The sequence below is a fragment of the Rhinolophus sinicus genome, linkage group LG14 (genome assembly GCF_036562045.2).
Source record: "Rhinolophus sinicus isolate RSC01 linkage group LG14, ASM3656204v1, whole genome shotgun sequence".
Classification (NCBI taxonomy): domain Eukaryota; kingdom Metazoa; phylum Chordata; class Mammalia; order Chiroptera; family Rhinolophidae; genus Rhinolophus; species Rhinolophus sinicus.
Window position 1 is genome coordinate 52,682,499 of NC_133763.1, and position 18,080 is coordinate 52,700,578.

Consider the following 18,080-nt stretch of genomic DNA (forward strand, 5'->3'; position numbering starts at 1 on the left):
CTGGTGCTCGGGCTGGGGGCGCAGGGGGCTGCGCAGTGGGGGTGGGCAGGCTGCAGCACATGCGGCCTCTCCTGCTGCCTCCCTCCTCCAGGCTGAGCGCTGGGGACCGGGGGGCGGGCACGAGCGCTTCCAGCTGTTCTGGGGCTGGTTCAGTGGGAATGGGGGCCGGGACACACATGTTCTCAGCCGTTCATATATACGATGGCTTGGCTTGTGGAGCGGGGACAGACTCTGAGGCGGGGGCCCTTAATTCCATGTCCCCAGAGCCGGCCATCCTCGTCATGCATCACTCCATGAAGCCCCACCCAGCCATCACCGCCACACTCCTGGACTTCATGTGCCGTGTAAGTGCCACCAGCCTCTCCTCCTCAGGCCTGACTGAGCCTCTACGAGTGTCCCCTCTAACCAGTGCCCCTTGACGGGGAGCAGACGTGGTCCCACTGCTGCGCTTGCGTCTTTCCATGTCTCCGTGGAGCTTGTCAGCCTCAGGGGTGATGCTGACAACAATCCAGTCGCCCTGAGGAACGGCTGGGTCCCCTCGGTTTCCCATTTCAGGCTGGAATGTTCAGGAACGTTCCAGTCCTTTCTGCAGCCTCACTCCCCGCTGTTCCCAATCAAAACCAAAGCAGCTTTTGGCCCTAGTTCAGCAGAACTCTGGATGGAAAGCGCTGTGTTCTCTCCCCGCCCCTCCAGATCATCCCCAACTTTTCCCCGCCTCTGGAGGCCCACGTGCGGCATGGCGTCTTTTCCTCCCTCAACCACATCGTGGAGAAACGCGTGTTGGCGTAAGCACTGTGTCTGTGAGCGGGGCGGGTTGTTTTCTCATGTTTCGGTGGCTCAGGCTTTTCCAGACATTGCCGCACCACCATTGCCCCTGTACCCCGAGAGGAGGGAAAAGCACTCTTGCCTCTTAGAGGACTGTCCTTCCTGCCACCGCATTATACAGGGCTTCAAACGCCTCTGTCCCCCGGTGCCCCTGTGCGGTGATCTGTGTGCAGCCCGGTGTACCGGTCAGGCTCAGACCCATTGCTGTACCTCTGCTGAGCTCGGACTGAGGGGCTCTGATGTCCACCTTCATTCCTGCCCCCCAGGCATTTGGCTCCTCTGTTTGACAACCCTAAATTGGACAAGGAGCTGCGGGCAATGCTGAGGGAGAAGTTCCCTGAGTTCTGCAGTTCGCCTAGCCCCCCTGTGGAAGGTACGGGGCCCTCCCACTCCGCCGGCTTCGCGAGAGGGTGGCGACCGTCAGGGCTGAGCCGTCTCTGTGCAGCTCTCCGTCTGTCGGACACCGTCCACTTGGTGCTCCTTCCCCAGTGTGCATTTTCGTGTCATCTTCCTCGCTTCTCCCTCTCCATCTAATCTTACCTGCCTTTCGCTAATCTCTCACTGTCTTAACCCCAGTAGGTAGAGGCATCCGTGGAATGTGTTTACCTCCCTTTAGCCTTGTCCCCTCGCCTCTTCCCTCGGCCCTGGCCCTGGTGGAAGGTGACCATTCTCAGGTCTTGCTCCAATTCCAGACACACACTTTTTATTGTTGGAGGGCAGGGGTTAAGCCAAGCCAAACGTCCCGACTTGGTTTTAAAGTAAAGGGCACGTGGGACTGTCCTTGGTCTTATCTCCTCGCTGGTTCTGAGCTGAGCACAGAGGAGCTGTGGCCTGTGCCGTGTTCTTCCCGGCAGAACCGCCCCCCCCCCCAATCCTGGAGGGTCCTGAGCATAAGACCTTCGCCCCCGCAGGGTCCATACTCCACTTAGGTCGTGAACTCCTTGGTCTCTCACCTGCCCCCCGTCCTCCTCCTCCGTGAGCGGGGGGCGGGTTAGAGGAGCAGCAGGCCGTCAGATGGCTTGTCTTTCTTTATTCCCAAGTCAAAATTGAGGAGCCAGTTTCCATGGAAATGGACAACCACATGTCAGACAAGGATGAGAGTTGCTATGACAACGCAGAGGCAGCCTTCAGTGACGACGAGGAGGATCTCAACAGCAAAGGTGAGGCTGGCGGCCCCGGCGTCAGGGCGCGTCGGGCCCGGGGACCTGTTGGCAGGGGCGGCCTGTCAGTGAGCTTTGTTGGTGGTGCTGGAAAACACCAGGGCACAGAGCCCTGTATCTGGCTCTGAGGCCCGAGGAACGGAGCGGGTGGCCCCTGGGCCGGCCAGGCACACGCCCAGGGGAAGGCCGCCGGCGCCCAGGGCTGGGCAGTGACTTCTCTCCTACCTACTCCTTCAGGAAAGAAGAGAGAGTTTCGCTTCCACCCTATCAAGGAGACGGTGGTGGAGGAGCCGGTCGATATCACCCCTTTCCTTGACCAGCTGGACGAGTCCCTGAGGGACAAGGTGCTCCAGCTGCAGAAGGGCAGGTGAGTGCGGCCCCTGCTCCCCACCCGGGAGGTCCAGCCGGGCTCTCCACCTGGTGCCTGCTGAGGGGCCGGAGGCTGGCGTTTGCACTGATAGTTGAAGCTGCATGCGAGGTGCCTTCCGCAGTTTAGGTTGGGGGGTGTGGGCTGGGAGTGGGGCCGCCTTGTTCCCCAGCACCCCGGCTTCTCACTCGGTAGGCTCGGAGGAGAGGAGCCTCTGAGATCCGGAGCAGGATGGGGGGATGCCCCTTCTCTATGGGCCTCTGTCCAGAGAGCAGCAGGGTCTGCCCCAAGCCCGGCCTCCCACAGAGCCCCTTGGCTTGGCCGTGTGACGTGTGCTGGTGTGTGTGCACACTCTCCTGGGCATGTGTCCTGCCCTGTGCTGTCCCTTACGGCCTTGACATTTCCTCTCACGTCTGCGTGCAGTGATACGGAGGCCCAGTGTGAGGTCATGCAGGAAATCGTGGACCAGGTCCTGGAGGTAAGGACCCCCCGCCGCCTCGGGGGGGCAGCAGCCGGCCTGCCCAGCTGCGAGCCCCCAGGCAGCTGGCCCCTCCTTCCCCCACCCACATGGGCCCCTCTGCTGGGGAGGGCCGGGGTGACCCTGAGGTGGACGCTGACGGGGCCCAGGCAGCGGGGCAGGAGGGCCCGGCCGGCACTGACCCCCCGGTGTCCTCCACGCAGGAAGACTTCGACGCGGAGCAGCTGTCTGTGCTGGCGTCCTGCCTGCAGGAGCTCTTCAAGGCCCACTTCCGGGGGGAGGTGCTGCCCGAGGAGCTCACGGAGGAGTAAGGCTCAGCCCCCCAACCACCCCGGCCTCGCGGAGCCAGCATGGCTCTTAGAGTCCAGTCCAGTGGGCCCCTTGCTGTGCACTTGAGACGAAGAACCTGTTGGCATATTTTTATTCTCCCATGTACTGACCCATTTAAACAAGGGTTTCCTGTGGCCTGCTGAGCGCCGAGCATCCTGGGGCAGGGGGCTAGCACCCCATGTCTTGTGCCCTGGACCCGCCCCGAAGGGCAGGCATCTCCCTTGAAATGACAGTGACAGCCCGGATGTGGATCCACACTAGGACACTGCCTCCTCTGTAACCAGTTTCCAGGGCCACAGGGCGCTTACCTGTGGTTCACACAGGAGCCGGCCAGCACATGGCCGCGTGCGGGTCGCCACACGCCTGCCTGCAGCCCAGCCTGTCCCTTAAGTGGGATCTCACATCACCTTCCTCTTGCAGGTCTCTGGAGGAGTCTGTGGGGAAGCCTCTCTACCTGATATTTAGGTAAGCGCCCTGCTGTCGGGGGCACTGCCCTGCCACCCCTCCTCCCTCTGGCACACACACGCTCCTGTCCTGGTGATGGGACTCCCTTTCCAGGAAGGACGGGGTGTGCAGCGGGCACAGAGAGCCACGCCTCCCCCGGCTGCCTAGGAGCATGTGCCCTAGGGAGCTGCCTGCCCCATCCCCACCTCCAGGAACCTGTGCCAGATGCAGGAGGACAACAGCAGCTTCTCTCTGCTCCTGGACCTTCTCTCCGAGCTGTATCAGAAGCAGCCCAAGATTGGCTACCACCTGCTGTACTACCTGAGAGCCAGGTGAGGGTCCCCACATGCCAGAAGGCTCAGGAAGCACCTGGAGAGCGTGGCCAGCGTACGCTGACTCTCTCACCCTTGGCTGGCATCACCAGGGCCTTCCCTGTGTTCTTTTTTTTAGTAAAAGCTTTAACGTGCAATTCAGTGGTTTTCAGAATATTCACAAAGTTGTGTCACTGTCACCGTGCTCTAATTTAGAATATTTTTATCAGCCTGCAAAGAAACCCGTGCCCATTAGCAGTCACTTGCCCGTTCTCCCTTCCACCAGCCCTGTCAGCCACTGATGTGCTTTCTGTCTGTAGATTTACTCATTCTGGGTGTTTCATATCACTGGCATCAACCAGTGTGATTTTTCGTGACGGGCTGTTTTCACTTAGCGTGTTTTTGAGGTTTATGCCCTTGTAGCATGTCTCGGTGCTCCGTTCCGTTTTTAGGACCGAGTAATACTCCACTGTGTGGACGCACCGTCGTGTGTGTTACCCATTCACTCAACGATGGACACTTAGGTTTCCACTTGTTTGTCTGTTGTGCATAGAGCTGCCATGAATATTCATGTACAAGTTTTTGCATGGAAATGTTTTCAGTTTTCCTCGGTATACACCTAGCAGTGGGTCAGATGGTAACTCTGTTTTTAAATTTGTGAGGAACTGCCAAGATATTTTCCAAAGTGAGCGCAATCACTTTACATTCCCACCAGCAGCAGCGTGTGAGAGTTCTAATTTCTCCACACTTTCTCTGTTTCTGGCTTTTTGATGACGGCCATCCTCATGGGTGTGAAGTGGTGTCTCACTGGTTTTGGTGGCTCATGATGTGGGTGGCTCATGTCACGTGCTTATTGGGCATTTGCATATTTTCTTTGGAGAAATGTCTGTTGAAATTGTCTCCTGTTTTTAATTGGGTTATTTGTCCTATTAATGGTTGATTTTTAACAATTCTTTACATATTCTGGGTACAGATCCCCTGATCAACTATATGGTTTGCATGTATTTTCTCCCATTCTGTGGGTTGTCTTTTCACATTCTTGGTGGCATTCTTCGAAACTTACAAGTTTCAAATTCTGATGAAGTCCACTTCCCTTTGTTTTTGTCACTTGTGCGTTTGGTGTCATGAAGATGAACGCTTGGTGTTCTTCTAAGACGTGTGTAGTTTTAGTTTTTACGTGGAGGCCTCTCACCCACTTTGAGTTAAGTTTTGTACATGTTGTGACGTAGGTGTCCTCATCGCTCATGGCCCAGAAGGCAGGCGGGCACGCTTTCTCCAGCCTCGCCTGAGCCCCGTCTCCTGTGCTGACTGTCACCAGTTAGTAGCTTCCTGACGGTCAGAGCCCTGCCAGGGGCACTGGGGAAGGACCAGCAGGAAGGAGAGTGCGTCCGAGAGAGAGATCAGCCCCGGGGTCTCAGGCAGCAGAGGGATTCCCGGGGGGCCCATGGCGAGGTGGGAGGCGGGGTGCTGAGGCCCAGCTGCGGCCTGAGGCCCGGCTGCGGCCTGAGGCCCGGCTGTGGCCTGAGGCCCGGCTGCTGCCTGAGGTCCGGCTGGTCTTGCAGCAAAGCTGCCGCAGGGAAGATGAACCTGTACGAGTCGTTTGCCCAGGCCACCCAGCTGGGCGACCTGCACACGTGCTTGATGATGGACATGAAGGCCTGCCAGGAGGACGACGTCCGGCTGCTGTGCCATCTCACGCCCTCCATCTACACCGAGGTCAGCGCTCTGCCTGCGTGGCGGGGGCAGGGTGCTCCCGTCTCAGTGCCCACAGCCAGCCCCCCTCACCCCCCCATGGCCTTGGAGGGTCATTTCTTCCTACACCACAGTCGTCCCGCCTCCACCTCTCCTTACTAAAGGGGAACAATGTCTGAAACCCGCCAAGTTCCTGTGCTGTGCCTTGTCTGTGGTGTGAGTTGGGTCTGGGCCTCTTCGCGCGGCTCCTCTGAACCCAGGATGGGTCCCCCAACCAGATCCGCAGTCACAGATCCGAGCCCCAGGGCCAGCCGACGGCTCACCCTAGATTCTCTCTAATGGTTGGTTGCCCAAGCCCAGGGCCTCGAGCGCAGACTCAGCGTTTGCTTCCCCAGCGCACTCGCAGTCTTCTCTAGGAACTGGGACAGAAGAGGACGTATCAGCTCTTCCTCCTCTTGGCGAAAGTTCCCAGGAACTGGGAAATCAGGGCGTGGGGTGTGGGCGTGACCGGGGGACTGTGATCTCAGCCAGAAGCTGGAGGGAGGAGGGGTGCCGGTGCCCAGGATGGCAGTTTCCTCCCCGGTGAACTGGCCTCCCCAGAAGGGGTCCTGCCCACACCCCTCACGCGCCCTAAACACTCACTCTCTACACCCCCTTTAGAGCTGCCATGCGTGTCGTCACCTCACCCACACAGGACTCATGGTCACATCCATTCCCTTGGGGCCCCAGCTTTGTCCCTGCCTGGGTCCCCTGCTGTACTCACCGATAACAGCCCGGCTCTTCACGGGCCAGCTGCCCAGCTTCAGGACTGCTGGGCCTTTGCCTCGGGCCCTGTCCAGCTGCCCCAGCCCCCTGAGCATGTGAGATGCAAGCACGGGCTGCGCCCTGGCCCCTGCCCTACCTCCCCTCTTCTCTCCAGTTTCCAGATGAGACCTTGCGGAGTGGGGAGCTGCTGAATATGATCGTGGCCGTCATCGACTCTGCACAGGTGAGCGCCCAGCTGTCATCCCGAGGCCTGGGGGCAGGACTGGGGAAATGGGGCCTCAGAAGGGGAGCCCCAGCCGCTCCTGAGCCGCTATGAACGCGTTAGGCCAGGGGCTGGGAAGCACAGCCGAACCCCGGAGAGGCACGCTGGGCCGCCAGTCCCTCTGGGGGTCCCCCTTCTCCATAGTCTTTGGGCGCTTCCGTTCCATGGCGACAGCAAAGGATTGGTTTTTGCTCTCAACCAGCCTTTCCCTTGACTCAGGATGAAATGGCCAGACCATTTCTGTGTGACCTTTCCACCACGCAGAGGTCCCTAAGAAGCAGCAGCTCTGCTCAGGCCCATTCTCAGGCCTGAACTGGCACCCATTTCTGTTCCTCCTCTCCACTCAGCGGCCCCGTCCTTGAAGGAGGAAGTCGAGCACTCCAGAGTCCTGCCTTTGCTTTCCTCTTCCTCACACCTGTAGGCCAGAGCTCGGCCTCGCATAGCCCTTCCCTCCTCCTTGGGCACAGCCTGGGATGGGTCAGAGGCCCAGACTATGGCCAGGTTGTCCATTCTCCTGCCGTCAGAGCATGGCAGGTGCTTTTCCCTAACTATGTTTGCTCCAAATAGGCCTGTGGTTACCACTCAGACGGCTTTATCCTTCAGAGACCCCAGCATCCATCACACACCATTTCCTCCCTATCCCTTTAAACTAGGTTTTCACTTCCTCTGATTTTCCCCGTACAAGCCCTCCTGCTTCTCCTTCCATACGAGTTTCCTGGTCTCTTTTATAATCAATGGGTCTGCCTCCTCGTCCTCAGCTCCAGGAGCTGGTCTGCCATGTGATGATGGGGAACCTGGTCATGTTTCGCAAAGACTCAGTACTCAACATCCTCAGTGAGTGAGCAAACCCTTCAGGTCCCCTGGGGGCGTGGGGGCAGCCTTGTGTACTCCTTAGAAACAGGAAAGCTGGTTCTGGGGCTGAGGGGCGAGAGCGGCACTCCACCCGCTGTGTGGTTCTGGGCCCCGTCTCCCCGATCTGTTTCTTGTTCTGCGATACGGAGAGAGCGTTGGACCTGCAGCCTGAGGGCGGAGGGCGGATGGGACTGACTGCAGCAGCATGTGGAGGCTTTGGGTGTGCTCGGTGTGGAAAGGGAGGCTTCGGAAGCATCTCTGTGCCAGCCCTGCTGTGGGAGCTGGTGGGCAGTGGATCAGCCGGGGGGGTGACGAGGGGGGAGACGGGGGAGATAACTGTCTCCTCTGCCCACAGTCCAGAGCCTGGACTGGGAAACCTTTGAGCAGTACTGTGCCTGGCAGCTCTTCCTGGCGCACAACATCCCCCTGGAGACCATCATCCCCATCCTGCAGCACCTCAAGTACAAGGGTGAGTGGGGCTGTGCGTGGGGAGCCTGGGGGTGGGACACCCCGGCCCAGCGGAGGCCTCTAGGCTTCTGGATGAGCCCAGAGCCACCGCCCCCCTTCTCACTACAGGGCCGTGCGTGCGGGAAGGCGGGCTCCCTGTGGCCCTCCTGCTCTCAGCTGAGGCCGCAGGCCCTCTGAGCCAGGAGCTGGGGGTCTGTCTATAGGGCTGGGGAGGGGCTGTCCTTCCTGGAGGTACACCTTCTCCTGAATGGCGTCTCCCTCCCCACAGAGCACCCAGAGGCCCTGTCCTGCCTTCTGCTTCAGCTCCGGAGAGAGAAGTGAGTTCCAGTCCAGCACGCCAAGAGATGGGCCGCGTAAAGGGCTTCAGGCCCGCCCCTTTGGCCGTGGTTTCTTCTATTGTGGACGTGGGCTCATTCTGCCCTTCCCCCAAAGTGATTTACAAATAGGCAGCTCCCCTGGGACCTGGGCTTCCTCTCGACTTTACCCCCCTGCCCACCAGGAGCTGCCCTGGGAGGTGGGGACCGGACATCCCTGCTTCCTGCTGCCGCAGCAGTTCTAATCCCGGTGGCTCCTGCCTCCTCCCCTCCCCCATACTCCTGGGGCCACGGGCTAATCCAAGAGGAGAAGGGGTTAGAGCCCAGGGCTCACCACCACCTCCTCCCTCAACCTGCTGTGCTTCCTGCCAGGGGTAGGGCCCCTCCCCCCATCACTGGCACTTTTCCAACAGCCCCACACAAACGGGGCAACAGCTGTGTCTTTTCCTTCCTACCTTCTCGCCTTCCTTCCACCTTTTCTCCTCTTGCCTGAGACACTAGAAATGGTACAGAGCGTCCTAAAGGAAGGGGAAGGTTGGGGGGCCGTGCGGGCTGGGTCTTCCCAGCCCTTTTCCCGTGCCAGGGTGGCCCACAGCTCTGCTGGGCAGGGCCGTGCTCACGCACCACGTGCTGTCCCTTTGCCTCCCTGACCCATTTCCGGACTATTTTGGGCAAAGCGGGGAGATTCGGTGGCTTCCTTCCCCACACGTGCATGCACGCACCTTCTAGCACAGAAACTAAAGAATCTCACTTCTTGTCTCCTGGCTTCCGCAAAGGATGAAACCAGGCATTCCTGGGCCCACAGAGAAGAGGGAGAGGGATGTGAGAGCAGGAAGCTGCTGCAGGACTCGCGTGGGGCAAGGGTGGGGCAGGCTGGGCGTTAGGAAATGAGTACCCGGGAGAGCGCCTGCGGTTCCGGTGCCCACTGCTCCTGCCACTTCCCCAGGCCCAGCGAGGAGATGGTGAAGATGGTGCTGAGCCGGCCCTGCCACCCCGACGACCAGTTCACCACCAGCATCCTGCGGCACTGGTGCATGAGGCACGACGAGCTGCTGGCCGAGCACATCAAGTCCCTTCTCATCAAGAACAACAGCCTCCCACGCAAGAGGCAGAGGTGGGACCCTCCGCCGCCAGCCCCCCCACGCATCCATCCGCCCCACCTGGCTTGTGGGCGACATCTAGTGGCCTGCCACTCTTGGCGGGCAGGACCACTGGCCCTTGCCCTCTTCCCAGTGCCCTGTGGCTGGTCCCTGCCCTGGCTCTCCTCCCAGTAAGGGCTGTGTCTTCAGGAGAGACCCTGGTGGTGGTGATGGGGGGGGGGGGTCCTGCACTCCGGAGCCCTCACTCCGCTTCTGACTTGCCCACAGCCTGCGGAGCTCCAGCAGCAAGCTGGCCCAGCTGACTCTGGAGCAGATCCTGGAGCACCTGGACAGCCTGCGCCTCAACCTGACCAACACCAAGCAGAACTGTACGCCCTCCCGGCGGGACTGCCCGCGCTCCGCCGGCCGCTGGAGCCGGTGGGGACGGGGCGGGAGGGGCCCCTTTGGGCGCTGTGTGCTCCCAGACAGCTGACTGCTCTCCTTTCCTTCCCCCTAGTTTTCAGCCAGACCCCAATTCTCCAGGCTCTGCAGCACGTCCAGGCGAGCTGTGACGAAGCCCACAAGATGAAGTGAGGCTCCTTGGCCTTGGGAAGTGCTGGGGGAAGGCCTGGGGGGGCCTGCTCCAGACACAAGCTTAATGACCAGCAAGCCCATGGGGTTGGAGAGAGACCCGGGCATGGGACCGAGAAAAGGATGGGGGCACCAGAGGAATGAGGCCCCCACTCCGACAGCTCGCTCTCCGTTCCCTCAGGTTCAGCGACCTCTTCTCCCTGGCCGAGGACTACGAGGACTCCTCCACCAAGCCGCCCAAAAGCCGGCGAAAAGCGGCTCTGTCCAGCCCCCGAAGTCGAAAGAACGCCACACAGCCCCCCAACGCTGAGGAAGAGTCGGGTTCCAGCAGTGCCTCGGTGAGACCCCCGCCAGGGCACAGGGGCACAGGGAGCATGGGGTGCAGGTGGAATGGGGCAGCGCTCGTCCCGGCTGGTGACCCCTTCCATCTCTTCCAGGAGGAGGAAGACACAAAACCGAAGCCCGCCAAGCGGAAACGGAAGGGGTCCTCTGCGGTGGGCTCCGACAGTGACTGAGGCCCCTGCTGGACTGCCCTCCCCTCCTCGGTGAATCAGGTTCCCCAGGGGCTGGGGGGCTGCTAGGGAAACAGCCTCCCCCACCCAACACTCACTGGTGGGAAGCCTGAAAAGCTGCCGTGCAGCCCCCGCCCCTCCCCCCCGGGGCCCCGCCCCGTTACACTGCTGCTTGGCTTCCCCGGGAGCCAGAGGCTGTGCAAGGCCCCCGTCCCCCGCCTCCCAAAGATCTGTTTCAACCAAAAGGAGAAATGGGAAAGGGGCAGCGATCCTGGGATGAGAGGAAAGACTCGAGTGCGTGGGTGTCCCTCGCGACTTCCCCTCCAGGTCTTGATTTGCTCTGAACAGGCATTTTATGAAATGGGCATTGAATGGCCGGGTGCCTGTTCCTCTCCCTGGGGCCAGTGCCACAGTGTTCAGGAAGGAACGTGAGAGGGAGGCCACAGCCCTACCTGCTGTGCCCTGGTACCTGCTGTGCCCTGGAGGCTTGTGTTGGCCTGAGGTGGGCACCTCAAGCTGGGCCAGAGTCCCAGACATGTTCCTCAGAACTGTCAAATGGTCCCACTTTGTTTTTTGTTTTTTTGGCAGAGATAATCGTGTTTTAAAAGTTGTTTTTAAATGATAATAAAACAAGCCAGCATCTGTTTTGTGTCAGTTGCTGCCCCCATGTACCCTTTGCGTTCATCTCAATTTCATTGGCACCCCCTGTGGCTTCACAACTTCCCCCTTTGCCCTTGTGGCCCACCCCCCTTGTATGAATGTGGGGGCGGGGGCTTGGTTTTGCCACCCACCCTGTCCTTCCAGCTGCCACTGGCCACCACAGCCAGGCACTGACCTGTCCGGGCAGAAATTGATGCCAAGGTCTGTCCTTACTCATCTCTCCAGAAGCTCGAGGCTTCCACAAACTGGTACTTAACCTCCGTTTAGTAAGGCCGTGTGCTTGCCAGCTACCAGGGGACCAAGTGCAGGGCGAGTTCAGCAACCAGGGAGAAGGCCCCTCTTCCAGTCTGTACCAGCAGAAAGAACTTGGCTAGGCCCTTGTCCCCACGCGGACCCAGGGGCTGCGTGGCCAGCTGAGGAGACGAGTGAAGCAGGGCTGAATGCAGACAGCGCCTACTCAGCCTGCAAATCTGTCTCAGAATCCAGGTTCTCCCTCCCTCAAACCTTCTCCTTCCTTTGAAAGTAAACTGCTGGAGGCGGCCTTTCCTTCCTCTCTCCTTCCCGTTTCCTCTGCCCCAATTAAAACCGGGATGGAAAGCATTGGCCGGCCTGCCCGATTACAGCACCCTTTCCAAAGGGAGGAGTCTCCGCGTGGCCCCTCCAGAAATCTGGCTGGCTGGGCCTCCACCTTTCCCCTACTTAGCGCGCGGCCCCCACCCATCCGCTGGGGCTGCTGCTGCTGCTGCTGGCTGCAGGCAGCTGGAGGGCGGGCATGGGTCTGGCTACCGTGCCGGGACTTGCAGCGTCAAACGGGCAAGGGGCCGAGTTCTTGGTTTCTTGGGAGACGACAGTGGCACCCTCCAGCCCCGGAGGCGAAAGGGATAGAAGGAGGAGGATGGACTTCGATCCAAACGCCCTGGCTCGCAGACCTGGACGCCAAAGTCCAGCCAGAAGCCTACACCGCCCTTGAGGCGAAGGAACCTAAAACGGGAGATGACCCCGGGATCGAGGGGAGGCAGGCGCACCGCCCAGGGGTGCGGGCGCGAGCAGTCAGGAGGGAGCGCGCCCAGGGCGGAGCGTAGGGGTGGGGAGGCCGGGAGTGCGGGGGCCGCCCCCAGCCCCGCCGCTCTGCTCCAGGGGGGAAGGGGCGTGTGCCAGCGCACGCGCGCTCCCGGGAAGGAGCAGTCTCAGATCCAGAACGAGCAGCCCCAGTTTTTCGGAAGCGAGTATCAGGACTGGCTGCGAGCGGCCGGGGCCAGACGGCGCCGGGTCGCGGAACAGGGCACATGGCTGCTCTCCTGCTGCTGCCCCTGCTGTTGCTGCTGCCGCTGCTGCTGCGCCTCTGGCCCCAGTGGCGCTGGCTCGCAGCCGACGTGGCCTTCGCGGTGCGCGCCCTACGCTGCAAACGCACGCTCCGAGCGCGCGCCTTGGCCGCGGCCGCGGCCGACCCGCAGAGTCCCGAGGGGGGCTGCAGCCTGGCCTGGCGCCTCGCACAGCTGGCCCGCCAGCGGCCCGCGCACACCTTCCTCATCCAGGGCGCGCGGCGCTTCAGCTACGCCGAGGCCGAGCGCCAAAGCAACCGGGCGGCGCGCGCCTTCCTGCGCGCTCGGGGCTGGGACGGGGGCCCGGGTGGCGGCGGCGGCGCGGGTGGCGCCCGGGAGGGCGAGCGGGCGGCCGGAAGCGGCGCGGCGCGGGCCGCGTGGGAAGGGGATGTCGCGGCCCCTCTGGCACCCGGAGACACCGTGGCGCTGCTTCTCCCTGCCTGCGCGGAGTTCCTGTGGCTGTGGTTCGGGTTGGCCAAGGCCGGCCTGCGCACGGCCTTTGTGCCCAGCGCCCTGCGCCGGGGACCCCTACTGCACTGCCTCCGCAGCTGCGGCGCTCGCGCGCTGGTCCTGGCGCCAGGTAAGGCCGGAGCGCCCCGGCGGGGCGGGGCGGGGCCTGCAGGAAAGGGGCGTGTCCGAGGGGCAGAAGGGCTGGGCACAGAGCTCTCACTGGGGTTCGCAAAGGGTGGGGATACGTTTCTGGTTTGCGAATGGATGGAGCTGGGTCTTCGGTGCCCCAAGGATTCCCTGGGCTTGAGGTCCCAGGCCCGTGATGGGATGTTTATACTCTTCACGCGCATCCAAGAGCAGTGGGGCGGGCCGCGGGGTGGGGGGAGGGCGGTGCAAATAAGCTAAGGGGTGGGGAAGGCTTGTGGGTGGCGGCAGGCAGAGAAGCGGAGCTGTGCTTTCCCACCGCATCCAGAGTTCGTGGAGTCCCTGGAAGCAGATCTGCCGGCCTTAAGAGCCATGGGGCTCCGCCTGTGGGCTGCAGGCCCGGAGACGCATCCTGCGGGAATCAGCGACTTGCTGGCTGAGCTGTCTGCCGAAGTGGATGAGCCGGTGCCTGGGTACCTGTCTGCCCCCCAGAGTGTGATGGACACGTGCCTGTACATCTTCACCTCGGGCACCACCGGTGAGGCCAGGACACCATGCTTACCTCCCAGAAACTCAGACAGGGGAAGGGCAGGGACCTGGGACCTGCTCAGCCCCCAGCCCCACCCCGCAGCAAAACCCCCAGTGGGGATACTGATCCCAGCGGCCATATATATTCTCCCACCTCCCCGGACTTCCCACGTTTCCAGGACAGCCTTGCCTCTGCCTCTTTCTGTAGGAAACCCAGCAGGCGCAAAGAGGGAGGCAGGGCTCTGAGCTGAGCCCCGTCCCTGGTCTCCCCCGCCCCCAGGCCTCCCCAAGGCTGCTCGGATCAGTCACCTGAAGGTCCTGCAGTGCCAGGGCTTCTACCAGCTGTGTGGCGCCCGGCAGGAGGACGTGATCTACCTGGCCCTCCCGCTCTACCACATGTCTGGCTCCCTGCTGGGCATAGTGGGCTGCTTGGGCATCGGTCAGTGTCCCCCAACAGCCCCCTTCAGTCCTGCAGGTGTTTCTTCCTGCAAGCAGTTAGTAAGCACCTGCCGGGGTGCTCACCTGGAGTGCTCCTGAGTCCTTCTGGGAGAACCCCCCGAGCAAGGAGCAGGCAGGCCCTGCTCTCCAGGAGCCCCTGGTGCAATGGGCCTGCAGACTAAGGAGGCCACGGGGTTCATGGAACTCCCCATTCCAGGGGCGGGGGCAGGGGGTGGGGAGGGCTGGGAGTGTCGCCCAGGAGGAGGCAAATGCAGGACAGGGTGGGGGCTTGGGGTAGGGGACAAGGGTGGACCGTTTGGGGATGGAGAGAGGAAGGGGCACTCACCTCTGAGGCACAGGTGGGAAAGGAAGAGGCCCCCTTGGCCAGCCCCCTGAACGAGAGAATGTCACACGGCAGCTGCCCTTAACCTCACCTCCTTCCTTCCCCTCCCTCCCGGCTTCCGGCAGGGGCCACAGTGGTGCTGAAGTCCAAGTTCTCGGCTGGTCAGTTTTGGGAGGACTGCCAGGAGCACGGGGTGACAGTGTTCCAGTACATCGGAGAGTTGTGCCGCTACCTTGTCAACCAGCCCCCGGTGCGTGGGCACCACGCTGGGCAGAGCCACCGAGGCGGGGGTGCAGGCTTGCAGTAGTTGACAGAGACGCTGACAGTTGTCTGGGGTTTGGAGGGAGAGGCAGCAAAGAGAAGAAAATGGCAGGGTGGGTTGGGGCCGGGACAGTGGGGCCTGTGATGACTGGGGCGTCTGAGGGGTCACAGTGGAGAGGGTTTCTGGGCAGCGGGAAAATGGGCCATTCCTTTGGGGAGCTGGCATCTTGATGTTGAAGCCCCTGTCCCTCTGCAATCCTCAGAACCAGGCAGAACGTGGGCACAAGGTCCGGCTGGCGGTGGGCAGCGGGCTGCGCCCAGACACCTGGGAGCGGTTCATACGGCGCTTCGGGCCCCTGCAGGTGCTGGAGACATACGGACTGACAGAGGGCAACGTGGCCACTTTCAACTACACAGGACAGCAGGGCGCCGTGGGCCGTGCTTCCTGGCTCTACAAGGTGAGAGGCAGGGAGGAAACTGGGAACCCTGTGGAACAGTGTGTGTGGGGGGGCTGCTGGGGAGGGGCTCAGGCAACCGAAATGACCCAGTGCGTGGGCCTCCCTTCCCCAGCATGTCTTCCCCTTCTCTTTGATTCGCTATGATGTCACCACAGGAGAGCCGTTTCGGGACACCCGAGGGCACTGTGTGGCCACAACTCCAGGTTCGTGCTCGTGTGGTGAACGGGGTGGTGAGGCTGGCACGGGAGGATGGGCCCTGGGAAGTGAGGGCTCCAGGCAAGGCCACCCCTGACCCCCGTGACTCTGCCAGGTGAGCCAGGGCTGCTGGTGGCTCCCGTGACCCAGCAGTCACCGTTCCTGGGCTACGCTGGGGGGCCAGAGCTGGCCCAGGGGAAGCTGCTGAAGGACGTCTTCCGGCCGGGGGATGTTTTCTTCAACACTGGGGACCTGTTGGTCTGCGATGACCAAGGCTTCCTTCGCTTCCATGACCGCACTGGGGACACCTTCAGGTATCTGTCCCTACGTTTCCCACTCCTTGGGCATCCGACCTCCGTGACCCGAGCCCCCTAAACCTCTGCCCCTTCATCGCCTGCCCCAGCCCAGCTCCTCATCTAAACTCTCAGACCTGCTGCCTCCCTGTGGCCCAGGCACCCTGCCCTCATCCCTGACCTATCTCTCCCCACCCACGTCACGAGACCCTAACTCCTGACTCCCTTCAAATCTCTGCTCTCTGGCAGGTGGAAGGGAGAGAACGTGGCCACGACCGAGGTGGCCGAGGCCCTGGAGGCCCTGGATTTTCTCCAGGAGGTGAACGTCTATGGAGTCACCGTGCCAGGTGCCCGGGCGTGGGAGGTGTGGGGGGATACCCATCCTGCCTCCCTGAATTGGTACAACGGGCACAGGGAACAGAGGCCTCGTGGTCAGCCACTGCCGCTGAGCCTCTCCCCACCCCCCACCCAGGACACGAAGGCAGAGCTGGAATGGCAGCCCTGGTTCCGCGTCCCCCCCACTCTTTGGACCTTGGGCAGCTCTACACCCATGTTTCTGAGAACTTGCCACCTTATGCCTGGCCTCGGTTCCTAAGGCTGCAGGTAACCAGCCACTCCTTCTGTGACCCCCACCCCACATATACGCAGCAGTTAATGGCTCCCTGACCCCAGAAAGGGCCCCCCACATAATACACTCTGAAGAGAAAGAACAGCGCCTTCACACCTTCCCAGACACCTGCTGCCCACCCCTCGTTCTCAGCCTGAGCCTTCCCTGTCACCCTGTCCCCTAGACCCTGACCTCGTACCTGCCCCTGGACAAAATTCAGGCAACTTACCTGAGCCCCCAGCCACCCACCCACCAGCGCTGTGCCCTTTCCTTCACCTCTCTTTGATGCGCCCTCCCCAGGAGTCTCTGGCCACCACAGAGACCTTCAAGCAGCAGAAGGTTCGGATGGCGAAGGAGGGCTTTGACCCCAGTGCTCTGTCTGACCCGCTCTACGTTCTGGACCTGGCCGGGGGCGCCTACCTGCCCCTCACGGCTGCCCGGTACACAGCCCTGCTGGCTGGGGACCTTCGCATCTAAGAGCCCTGCCCCAGCTTGAGGGAGGGGCATCTGGGGTGGGGACAGGGCAGGTGCCCCGGGACTGTCAGGGATCTTTTCTCTACCAGATTTGTAATCATTCTTTTGTAATAAATGGCGCTGGAGCCAGTCTCGCTCTGTCTTTCTGCTCTCCAGTACCGGTCTTCTGTGTCTGTCTGTGGAACTGCTTTTCCCCCGGACGCTTGCCCTTGGCACAGAGCCCGGGCCCTCCTGCCCTGACTGCGTGTGCCTGGACCTCAGTGTTTTTCCTCTCAGGTGACCCCGGGTGATCCTTGTCCTCGGAGAACCCTGGTGACTGATGTCTGTCTGTGCTTGTGTGTATCCGGTCCCGGTTTTACTCCCTGAATGCAGGGCCCCCACTGCTCTCTGGGGAGCTGCAGGCCCCCAGGGGTTGGCTCAAGTGGCAGAGATGGACCAAGGCACAGAAATGCTGCTCCCTTGGTCAGCCAAACCGTCTCCACTGATTCAGGGGCGGTGGGGCTGGGGGGAAAAGTCTCAACCAGGCAAAACAAAGGTTTGGTTTTGGGGAAAAGGGTACTCTAAAAGTCCTCCTTCACAGCTGTGTCTGATAAGACAGCGAGGGGAGGGCGGGCCATGTAGCTTCCCCAACTCAGATGTTTCCAATTTTACCTAATCTTAGTCATATGTTCCCAGAAGCAGCTGCTCGGGTTGGGGCCCACCAGGTTCTGGGGAAGAGTTTGCCTGAAGCCCTCTCCTTGGAGCAGGGCTCAGAGTGCATGTGTGTGTGCGGTAGCAGGGGGGATGGTGGGATCCAAAGGAAGAAGGCATCAAAAAAGTTAATCAGGGTGTGCCTGGTGGCTCAGGTGGGTGGAGCGCCGTACTCTGAGGTCGCCGGTTCCATTCCCACATGGGCCAGTGAGCTGCGCCCTCTACAGCTAAGATTGTGAACAACAGCTCTCCCTGGAGCTGGGCTGCTGTGAGCAGCTGGAGGTTGGCGTGAGTTGCCTGTGGGCTACCGTGGGCTGCCATGAGCAATCGGCAGCCATCGTGAGTGGCCGGCAGCCCGGCGAGAGCTGCCGTGAGCTGCCATGAGTGGCCAACTGACGACCGGCAACTGACTGCCTCAGCCGGGGGGGAGCGCGAGGCCCATAACACCAGCATGGGCCAGGGAGCTGTGTCCTACACAACTAGACTGAGAAACAACGGCTTGAACCCAAGTGGGGGGGGAGGCGGAAGAAAGGGGGGGAAAGTTAATCATCTAAAAGCTTGAAATGATGAAACTCTGACATTTTCTCCTACTTTCCCTTGGGTTGTCTTTCCCCTTCCAAGGTCGGGGGGATGCACCCCACCACCAACTTTGAATCCCTATGGGAAACCCTCCTCTTCCAAAACGTACACCTTGCCCCAACCTCCACCAACAACCCCAGTGCTGTGTCACCGACAGACTAGGGTTTCCCCCAAAATAAGACCTAGCT

General features: G+C 61.3%; 2 protein-coding genes across 2 annotated transcripts in view; both read left to right on the plus strand.

Moving 5' to 3' along the window:
* INTS3 (integrator complex subunit 3) overlaps nucleotides 1-11,121 on the plus strand; it is a 32,861-nt gene extending 21,740 nt beyond the window's left edge. Inside the window, exons 12-30 of the mRNA XM_019713280.2 lie at nucleotides 265-344; nucleotides 694-785; nucleotides 1,092-1,198; nucleotides 1,866-1,985; nucleotides 2,223-2,352; nucleotides 2,776-2,830; nucleotides 3,034-3,137; nucleotides 3,581-3,625; nucleotides 3,817-3,936; nucleotides 5,478-5,631; nucleotides 6,527-6,595; nucleotides 7,393-7,468; nucleotides 7,842-7,955; nucleotides 8,223-8,271; nucleotides 9,215-9,382; nucleotides 9,636-9,736; nucleotides 9,865-9,937; nucleotides 10,120-10,276; nucleotides 10,376-11,121. Coding sequence (XP_019568839.2) covers nucleotides 265-344; nucleotides 694-785; nucleotides 1,092-1,198; nucleotides 1,866-1,985; nucleotides 2,223-2,352; nucleotides 2,776-2,830; nucleotides 3,034-3,137; nucleotides 3,581-3,625; nucleotides 3,817-3,936; nucleotides 5,478-5,631; nucleotides 6,527-6,595; nucleotides 7,393-7,468; nucleotides 7,842-7,955; nucleotides 8,223-8,271; nucleotides 9,215-9,382; nucleotides 9,636-9,736; nucleotides 9,865-9,937; nucleotides 10,120-10,276; nucleotides 10,376-10,453 — 1,892 coding nt within the window. The 3' untranslated portion in view covers nucleotides 10,454-11,121. The remainder of the gene's footprint in view (nucleotides 1-264; nucleotides 345-693; nucleotides 786-1,091; nucleotides 1,199-1,865; nucleotides 1,986-2,222; nucleotides 2,353-2,775; nucleotides 2,831-3,033; nucleotides 3,138-3,580; nucleotides 3,626-3,816; nucleotides 3,937-5,477; nucleotides 5,632-6,526; nucleotides 6,596-7,392; nucleotides 7,469-7,841; nucleotides 7,956-8,222; nucleotides 8,272-9,214; nucleotides 9,383-9,635; nucleotides 9,737-9,864; nucleotides 9,938-10,119; nucleotides 10,277-10,375) is intronic.
* A 1,136-nt stretch (nucleotides 11,122-12,257) lies between these two features.
* Nucleotides 12,258-16,778, plus strand: SLC27A3 (solute carrier family 27 member 3). The gene is made up of 10 exons (XM_074318993.1): nucleotides 12,258-13,012; nucleotides 13,355-13,564; nucleotides 13,835-13,993; nucleotides 14,461-14,585; nucleotides 14,860-15,054; nucleotides 15,167-15,257; nucleotides 15,365-15,563; nucleotides 15,792-15,889; nucleotides 16,015-16,145; nucleotides 16,450-16,778. The coding sequence occupies exons 1-10, from the start codon at nucleotides 12,397-12,399 to the stop codon at nucleotides 16,624-16,626; spliced, it is 2,001 nt and encodes a 666-aa protein (XP_074175094.1). The 5' UTR covers nucleotides 12,258-12,396; the 3' UTR covers nucleotides 16,627-16,778.
* The last annotated feature ends 1,302 nt before the right edge of the window (nucleotides 16,779-18,080 follow it).